Source organism: Camellia sinensis, chromosome 14 (genome assembly GCF_055761805.1).
Source record: "Camellia sinensis isolate YWXY chromosome 14, ASM5576180v1, whole genome shotgun sequence".
Classification (NCBI taxonomy): Eukaryota; Viridiplantae; Streptophyta; class Magnoliopsida; order Ericales; family Theaceae; genus Camellia; species Camellia sinensis.
Genome location: NC_138974.1, coordinates 125,128,948 through 125,139,384, shown reverse-complemented (window position 1 = coordinate 125,139,384; position 10,437 = coordinate 125,128,948). Strand labels below are relative to the sequence as shown.

Sequence of the window (10,437 nt, the reverse complement as noted above, 5' to 3'; positions counted from 1 at the left end):
AGTGAAGTATCTGACTGGCTATTGTTAAACCCTTGAGAAAGAAGGAAAGAGGCAAATGTGGAATACCAAGCCCGAGGGGCTTGTTTAAGACCATATGGAGCCTTGTTCAACTTACACACTTGATCAGGAGATTGAATAAAACCAGGTGATTGTAACATGTAAACCTCCTCTTCTAATTTACCATGAAGAAAAGCATTAGAGATGTCTAATTGCTTGATGGACCATTGATGATGAAGAGCCATACATTGCAAAATCCGAATGGTTGGTAGTTTAGCCACTAGACTAAACGTTTCTTGAAAATCAATACCCTCTTGTTGAAGATAGCCTTTAGCTACCAATCGAGCCTTGTATCGAGCCACAGACCCATCTGAGTTCCTTTTGATTCGAAAAACCCATTTACAACCAATGGCAACCTTATTTGGAGAAAGAGAAACAAGATCCCAAGTGTTTTGTTGTTGAAGAGCTTGATACTCCTCTTGCATAGCAGTGACCCGGACAGAGGAGGTAAGACCCTCCTTGATAGTTAAAGGTTCAGTCTGAAGAAGATCAGAAACAATAGTAAAAGCAACGTTCCTAGCTTTGGAATGAGTAGTCATAGGATGAATATTAGAAGAAGAAGGAACAATAGAAGGAGGTGGAACTGATAGATCAATAGAAATAGAGTGGATTGGAATAGCATGGGAAGGTGGAGAAGAACACAAAGGAGTAGGAGAAGAGAAACCTGCTGATGGAGAAGAGGAATTAGAAGAGGATTGAGAACGAGAGACTGAGGAAGAAGACTTTGAAGAAGAAAAAATAGAAGATGAAGATGGCCAGAAAAAGAAATGAAGAGTAGGCAAAGAAGATCAAGAAGAAGAAATAGGAGTAGATGAAACAGCAAAGGGAAAACAAGTCTTATTGAACAAGACATGCTTAGAAATATAGATTTTTCCAGTAATAGGTTCTAGACACCGATAGCCTTTAATGGCAGGGTGATATCCAAAAAACACTCAAGCCATGGACCTAGGTTGAAGTTTGTGTGCTGTGTAACGCTTAAGCCATGGGAAACATTGACAACCAAAAACTTTGAGAAGAGAAAAATCTGGAAGAGAATGAAACAAGACTTCAAATGTAGATTTATGAGAAAGAACACTACTAGGCATTCGATTGATGAGATACACAACAATGGCAACTGCATCAAACTAATAGTGTAAGGGAAAAGAAAACTGATGAAGAAGAGTGATGGCTGTTTCAATAAAATGACGATATTTTCGCTCAGCTACACCATTTTAAGCTTGAGTGTAAGGACAACTAATTTGATACACAATCCCATGAGCAGATAAAAGAGAAACAATCTTGTTGTTCACAAATTCAGTCCCTCTATCAATTCTAAGTATTTGAAGATGAGTGTGAAATTGTGTTTCCGCATATGATTTGAACTTAATTAACTTGTCATATACCTCACTCTTGTAATGTAAAGGATATATCCAAGTAAAACGACTACCATCATCCACAAACAATACAAAGAATCGAAAATGAGCATTATTAACAGTAAATGGCCCCCAGACATCAGCATGTACAAGTGAAAAAGGACAATCAACAGAAGTGTAAAAAATAATCAATGTATAAAGAGAAAAATACAGAGAGAATAAATGTATTGATTGATATAATGTTAATTGATCTGATACATTGATGTCTTATATTACAAAGCAGAGTAGCTCATTATATAGGAGAGGGTTTGGGTAGTAGGTGAGGAGTAGGTGAGGGTAAATTGGTGGTAGGTGTAGTAGGTGTGGTAGTAGATGGTGGTAGGTGTAGGTAAATTCTAACAGCCCCCCGCAAACTCAAGGAGGATAGAAACTAACCAACTTGAGTTTGAAGAGAGAAACAAAACAAGAAAATACATAAAAATAAAAAAGGATAGGAGACACTGTATGGTCGTGTCAGACCGTTGGTGAAGACACTGGATGGTGGTGTCATAACGTTGTAGAGGACACTGTATGGGGGTGTCATAACGTGGTAGAGGACACTGTATGGTGGTGTCAGACTGATGTAGAAGACAGTTTATGGGGTCATGTCGGACCGTTGTAGAAGACAGTTTATGGGGTCATGTCGGACCGTTGTAGAAGACAATGTTGTGACAGTTTACGGAGTCTTGCTGGACCCTTGTAGAAACTAACCGGAATCAATGTCGGGACAGTTTACAGAGTCTTGTCGGACCCATAAAGGAGCTAACCGGAATCAATGTCGGGACAGTTTACAGAGTCTTGTCGGACCCCTTGTAGAAACTAACCGGAATCTATGTCGGGACAGTTTATAGAGTCTTGTCGGACCCATAAAGGAGCTAACCGGAATCAATGTCGGGACAGTTTACAGAGTCTTGTCGGACCCTTGTAGAAACTAACCGGAATCTATGTCGGGACAGTTTACAGAGTCTTGTCGGACCCTTATAGAAACTAACCGGAATCTATGTCGGGACAGTTTACAGAGTCTTGTCGGACCCTTAAAAAGTCGCACCCTCAAAAGGTGTGCCCAATTTTTCAAAAGGCGTGCCATCAAAAGGCGTGCCCAATCCATAAAAAGGCGTGCCATCAAAAGGCATGCCCAAGTCATAAAAATGTGTGCCTGACATGATGGCGAGGCACGTGGGCGCCTTGGCTTGCGCGCCCGTTGGTCGGCTGTCGGCAAGTGGCGCGCGATGCGCGGATCGGCCCTGGCTATTTAAACCAAGGTTGAGGCAGAGGCTGAGGCAGACAAAAAACTTCTGAAAATCCTCTGAAAAAACTCTTCCTTTGCTGAGAGAGAAACTCTGTAATACTCTGTAACCAACCCCTCTGAAACACTCAGCAGCATGGCCTCTTCTTCCCGTCCAGCTACCCAGAACATGGCCTCCTCTTCCCGTGGGCTGCTCACGCTCTTTCCAGAACTGAACGAGTCCACAAGAGAAATAACTGGTGCGGTGGCCAGTGAACCTCAACCAAACACCTCTGGTTTTGCTCCGTTGAACTTTCCGATGCGGTCTGTGGAGCAAAAAATGGCAGGGCAAACAGATATTGAAGCCAATCAATATACACTGAAGTCATGTGTGGAAACCATGACGGCAGTTACAAATTTGTCGAACCGGCTGCAGAGTAGGACAAATGAGGTGCAGCATTTGAACGGCCAACTGGCTCTGCTCCAACGCATGTATAAGGATGCGCGAGCAGAGATAAGTGTGCTGAAGGCGGAAAATAAGGAGCTGAAGCGGAAGGCCACCGTGATGTTCCGATTTGGAGGGCCACCATATGCTGCAGTGGAGGAGTATGGAGGAGGCAACTTGCTTGGTGGTCTAGGAAACACGGAGGCAACACCGGCAAGGGCCGTCCAAGACGGAGGCAAGAAGAAGAGACTGGCGGCAGAGTAGAGAAGAAAAATCCCACTGTGGGTGTGATTGTTGTGGTTGTGGGTTTTTTGTTGTATTTTTTTGTTGTATTTTTTTTTTTTTTTTTTTTTGATGTAAAATGGTGAATGGGGTGAGCCCCGACATGAATAAAAGGAATTTGGGGTGCAAAATTGTAAAGTTTGTATTTTTATTTATTATTATTATTTTTTTTTTATGGAGATGCAAAGCTGTAGAGAAAAGTAAAATAAAAAGAAACGAAAAAGGAATAAAAAGGAAGAAATAAAATGAATGGCTTTGGGTGGAGAATAATTTAAAATAAAAAAAAAAATTATATAATATATTTACCTCTTTGAAACTATATGCTTATTTTGATCAAAACCGTGGGTCAAATTACCACCCACGTGAGTTCAAACTGGCAAAAGGAAAAGAGAGAGGTAAAGTGTGGTAGCAGTGACGTTAAAGGCAACCACATCACCCACCAGGGCTAGGCCATGCTCGTGATGTGGCAGCCGCAGAAAAAAAAAATGTTTTTCTTTTGTCGGTTCTTGTCCCCACCATTATCATAAAAGAAACAGAGCAGAGTGCAGGCCACCATTATAATAAGCTTCTTACTACTCCCAATCACAACGTTTTCTTTATAGGTTCCCTTCTTGACATAGATAACATAACGAGTGCAGGCGGTGATAGCCGAAGCTGTCGCGACACCAACATTAGCCGAAGCTGTGGCCGCCGACGGTGAGCAACGAGGCATCGGTCTTCGGTGACGCCGACGATGCCGGCGCCTTAAGTTGCGGCAGTGGGCTAACCCAGGTTGCTGTCTTCTCCACCGAAGCTTAACGACGCTTCGTAGTAGTTTGCTACCTGAAAACCCATTGTTCGAGTCATACTTGCCGGAGAACAGGTTGTTCTGGAGGTAGAGGCTTCGCAGGAGCTTGAGGTTGGAGAAATCGGAGGGAATGGAACCGGAGAGATGGTTGGCACGGAGGCTGAGGATTCGGAGTTGGGTTAGGTTTCCGATGGTGTTGGCCGGAATCTGACCCACAAGGCCGAGCATGGCGGAGCTGACGTAGTGGCTGGACCGGCGAGGTTTCGCCGTGGGGTGAGTCGCCGGAGATTTGTCTTCTTCGTTCTCAGATCTGTGAAAGTCTCTCTCTGGAAGGTACAGTGTTTGTGATATGTGTTGAAAAAAAAACTCCCGCGGGCAGCGAAGGCAAGGTTGCCGGCCGGCTGCCCGCCGGAAAGAAATGAGTATAGGCCTAAATCTTATAGCTCTGATACCATGTAAAAAATAATCAATGTATAAAGAGAAAAATACAGAGAGAATAAATGTATTGATTGATATAATGTTAATTGATCTGATACATTGATGTCTTATATTACAAAGCAGAGTAGCTCATTATATAGGAGAGGGTTTGGGTAGTAGGTGAGGAGTAGGTGAGGGTAAATTGGTGGTAGGTGTAGTAGGTGTGGTAGTAGGTGGTGGTAGGTGTAGGTAAATTCTAACAAGAAGTACTAGACAATGTGAATGATAATCTATGACTCTTAAACACATTACAGTCCAAGCAAGACAAATGTTTATTGATGCGAGGTTTATTAGGTAATTTCTCAGTCAAGTGTTGAAGCTTGAGAGAAGAGGGATGGCCTAGCCTTTGATGCCAGAGTAGATCAGAAGCAGGAGTAGTTGTAGTTGCTTGATAAGCTTGAGAAGAGCATGAAGAGGATGAATATGAAGGTGTAAATTGGTAAAGACCATGAACATTAGATCCTCTATGCATGACCCTGCTTGTGAGTTTGTCCTGAATGATAAATGAGTCAGCATCAAATATTACGAGACAATTGTGATACTTTGTTAATTGATGAACAGATACGAGATTAGAGGAAATAGAAGGAACATGTAACAGATTAGGAAGATGAAAAGAAAAAGCAGGCACAGGTAAAAGACCTTTACCTATTTGGTGAATGGGTAAAGCAGAGCCATTGCCTACTTGAACATGTTCAGAACCTTGATAAGGTTGAAAGTGATGAAGATTGTAAAGGTCATTAGTCAAGTGATTTGTAGCAGCCAAATCGATGTACCAAGGACAGATGAGTCTGCAGGCTGAGGCACTGTTGCTGCATAGGCTTGAGAAGAGTGTGGAGAAAACTTCTGCTGAGATGTAGAAGAAGACTGAAAAGTAGAGTCTAACCTATACTAACAATCCAACGCACTGTGCCCTGACTTTCCACAGATCTGACAGATAGGACCATGAGAAGAGTAGTCTCCTCTACCTCGAGTACTGTGAGATCTGTTGTTGTATCTACCATGAGAATTATTAAACATGCCTCCTCTAGAGCCTCTATACTGATATCTACCTCTGTAATTGTTGAAACCTCTATTGGAACCAAAAGTAAAAGCATGAGGAGATTCAACTGCATTATTAGAGGAAGATGGAGAACTTTTTGCTGCAGAATAAGCACTATTGAGATGATTACTAGATGAATGCTTCAATTTAGTTTCAACATGAATTTCCTCTAAGCACAATAAGGAGCATAGATCTGCCATAGAGACTGCTTTAGATCTTGTTCGGATGGAGGTTTGAATGAGTTGTACTCATCAGGTAATCCTTTCAAAGCCAAAAATACCAGATCCTCATCATCGATTGGTGCACCAGCCAAAGCCAACTGATCTGAGATCTCCTTAATCTGTGAGAGATAAGCTTCCATGGAAGATGATTTCTTATGAATTGTTTGAAGCTGATTCTTTAATAGATGAATATGTGATCATGAAACTAAAGCGAATCGCTTTTCAAGAATCTGCCAAACTTGATTACTTGTTTGTAGATGAAGAACAGAAGAATACACTGCAGATGATAATGTGGCTATTAAACAGCTGAGAAGATAAGCATCAATCATTTGCCATTCTATATACGCTGGATTTGGAGATGAAGTACTAGAGGAATTAGTAATCTCCACTGTTAGACATGGAATAGAACCAGTGACATAGCCAAGAAAGCCAGTAGCATGCAACACATTTTGCATTTAATTTCTCTACATAAGAAAGTTGCTTAAATCAAGCTTAACAGTGACCAAAGAACTGAAATTCGACAAGAGCAAACCCAGATCGGAGGAAACGAATGGCATGGATGAAGGCAAAGATGAATTCTCCATTGGAGGATCTTGAATTGTGCTCATGAGAGCTAAACATGCTCTGATACCATATTGAAAAACACAAACTTATTTCTCATTTATTAGAAGATGAGGAACTTACACAGATATTTATATTGTGAGATATAGTAACCGTGCCTAACTAACTCACTAACCAGCTAACAGACTCTACAACCAATTCTGTTATAACAAGATTCTCTAGCTAGACATGCTTGTAACATACATGGTATGACAGACAGATCTGGAGTATGGAATTGGTGTGCTTGATGATGATGCTGTGACTGTGACTCAACCTCTGTATTGGATGTTTGATCTGGTGGTCGGTCTGATGGTGATAGCTTATCAAGTTATTTTTAAATCAGTGCAATCTATATCAAAATGACGAAACTTATTTTCATATTTTGTGTCAAATGATAGTAAAAAATATATATCAAAAAATCACAATTTATCTCGTAATATTTTAGACATTGTCAAAATCAAACCATAGGATTAATAGCTAAAGTTGATGTTTTTAAGCTCTCTTTTTAGCTTTGGGAGTTTTTATTTGTTTCTTGATTCAGTTTATTCTTTCAGCCTAGCAATCTCTCTCTCTCTCTCTCTCTCTCTCTCTCTCTCTTCGTACATACATTGTGTATATGGTAGTGCACCCTTGACCTTTTAATGAATTCATTTTATCCATAAATGAAGAAAGAGCTTGAAGAATGTTTTTTACTTGTACAATTTTTTTGGTTGTATTGGGTGGTTCTTCACATCCAAACTTTCACCTGACATGATCTTGATCATTATTCACCTTCAGTTATATTTAATAGTTACAGTTCGAGCAAACTGGTGTTGACAATCTACATGTTTAAAGGCTTATACAACAATCTCTTACTGAAACGAATTATTGAAATGCTATTGCATGTCTCTTTAGCCTTCTAGAAAAGACTAAGCCTGTGAACTTTCATGATGAGAAGTAATGAGACCCCAGAGTCACTGCTGATTCCCCTGACACTTATGCTGTTCCAAGATTTATTTGTCTCTGCCATCGTCACTTTCTATTTGATTTACTGTTTAACAACAATCGAGTTTCGGATATATTTAGAGTTGTCCATTTACACCAAGGCGCATGTGAAATTGAAGTCAAATGTGTAGTAGCTGATTGGTGGTTTCATTTTTTAGTCTCACATGCAAAAAATGATTCTCTGACAAGTTAAGTTATATTTGTTTAACAGTACTCTTTTGTGAACATGAACCATTGAATATGGTAAAACAAGATGGGAAGCACCAATCACTGGTTCTGGAGCTTACTTCATTCATCCCACATTCTAGTTTTTCCTCGATTTAGGCATTTTTGGTGAAAATAACGATCAACTATTCTATGTGTCGTGTGCAATTTTATTTTATTTTTTAAATTTTCTTTGCTAGGTTTGTAGTGAGTTAAGGGGTATCTGTAGTTTCTGGTGTTCCTTTTTGAAGTTTTTAATCTATATTGTGGGAGATTGAGTCTTTTTCTCTTTTTTTAATCATTGTCAGTCACTTATGTCATTACCTAACATTTAAAATGAATCTAATCTCATATGTTAATGTGAAGTGATATCACCTTGTATTGGGTGGTGATGAAAATTTTATGGCGTGTTATTACCTTGGCGCCTTTTGGACATCCATTTCTCATCTATTGGGTTTTACTTCTTATTACTTGTATCATAATCAGATGATTTAGATGATTATATAAGACATTGTTTAATATATTTGACAGGGTAAGATGGAAGAATTGAGGGATCACTTGACCAAGAAGAAAGCTCAAATTGCATGCATGATGGAAAGGACATCAGAAGTAAGGAGAATAAAAGAGGAATTGCAGCAGAGTCTCTCTGATATGTTGGTAAGTGCACAGCTCTTTAAATGAAAGACCAATTAAAGAAGACCTACCTGTACAGAGTGCATGGAAATTTTCTGTAGTCATGGGAGCAACATCAGAGAAAAGCTGTATCACCAAAGATCACCAATGAACTAATTGCAACCATTCAATTTTTGGGAATAAATATGACATTGAAAACAAAATATCAAAGGCTTTAGAAGAAACAACAAGAATTTCAACTTAATTGCATATGTAGACAATATTTGACTTGATATTATAGTAGGTTAGTTCAAAATATAGAAATACCTCAAAAACCATCTTTTCAGCAGGATCGCCGTCAATAGACACATCCATAAACACTAGGGGCAACTTCTTGCTCATTTTTTCTGCATTGAAGGATCGCAATATCACCACCATCATCACAATGATCTGATAGCAAAGATATGTATTATCAAGAACACCATTAATTCATATATCATATTAGCAACAAAAAAAAATGAATGAACGAGAACTTATGGTAAAAAATATGCAACAAACCAATCTGCTAATAGATTATTTCAAGACGGGAAAAAAAAAATCACTTTACAGGAAATTCAAATGTCATTACACAGACAGTTCAAAATAATTAAGCACCCATCCCATGCCTAGCATTACACATGTAACTATAGTGTATATATATATTAAATGTTTGGAGAATTGGGGATCCCATGGCCACCTCCAGTGCCATGGTAGTTCCACCCCTGGGTACAGTTAGCCCACAATGTGGAAAGGAGGCTCCAAGAAGAAGCAGCAAGTTTTGTTGGACGTACTCTCTGATTTTTAATATAATGCAGTTTCTTAGTTCAAAATATATAAGTCTGAAAATTGAATGACACAGGGAACATATCAACAGTCATTTTTGTATTTTTATAAGTAAATTATCATAAGCTTAGATTTGTCTCTAAAAGATTATTTTTAGGGACCAAATCTAACTAGTCCCTAAATATTAGTCTCTAAAAGACTAATTTCTTGTAGTAGGCAATTGACTGTCATTAGTTGAGTAGTAGGCAATTTATTGTCATTAGTTGAGTAGTAGGCAATTTACTGTCATTAAGATCTCAAGAGTTTGATAGCAATACTACATACATATGGCCCAGTGAGAGACGATTCATTCATCATTCTTATTCTTAGTGAGAGAAAACAGAGAAGAAAAAAAACCAATTATGGAAAAGAAAATGATGGTGTAACACCTGAAAACTCGCTAAAATTTGGGGGAAATGGTAGCTAATTTTACTTATGCTCTTATATTGTATTAATTAGGTAGTTACCATGGAATGGGGAAACTTCTGGTCATCTCATCTGCCAAGAACATCTTACGATACTGATTTAGATGCCGATGGCCTGAACCTAAATGATCAAGTAAGGTTCAGTCACTGTTAAATTGGTCCCCTTTCCTCCACTTTGCTCCAATAATCTTGTGAATAACACAACCATGATGATCTTGCTGTTGGGTTTTCAGAAAATGATACCAGGTATGGATCTGGCTGACATTGTAATAAGAGTGTTTCTCAGGATGTCACAGGAGGCTGATATTTTTGGACCTGTAGCTTCTAAACTATCAGTGCCTTCTATTTTAAGGTATGTTACCATTTCCCTTTCAAATCTCTCTCATTCTTTCTCAGGCATGCAAAATATCAAATCCTTCCACAATTTCTGTAATTCAATGTACTCTGCTACTTCAATTTTTTATTTTTTATTTTTTATTTTTTTGTGTTCTCATCTACTTATCCTTTGTAGCTGTTTTAAAGGCATATGACATGCAATCTCGTACTCACCTGTAAAAACACCCTCACACAATTCCATAATTGACTTTTCTTTTCTTTTTTTTTTTCTTTTCCATAATTGGCTTCTAAATCAATGAAAGTCAATTATGTAATAATCAGAAATTGAAAATCAAAAAAAGAAAATGATAGTGTAACACCTGAAAGCTCACTGAAACAACAAATTAACAGCATACAAAATACAATATTGATCGAACTTTGTGAGAAAACAATTCTCCATCTCCAACACGCGTTAGATTAGATATACATATATACACACACAAGTTCAATCT

General features: G+C 38.8%; 1 protein-coding gene across 1 annotated transcript; it reads left to right on the top strand.

Annotated features, from left to right (window-relative positions):
• Positions 1-7,750: 7,750 nt before the first annotated feature.
• LOC145807725 (hexokinase-3-like) lies at positions 7,751-10,161 on the top strand. The gene is made up of 3 exons (XM_082906437.1): positions 7,751-8,369; positions 9,645-9,743; positions 9,897-10,161. Exons 1-3 carry the CDS (start codon positions 8,250-8,252, stop codon positions 9,912-9,914), a joined length of 237 nt encoding a protein of 78 aa, XP_082762563.1. The 5' UTR covers positions 7,751-8,249; the 3' UTR covers positions 9,915-10,161.
• Positions 10,162-10,437: the final 276 nt, after the last annotated feature.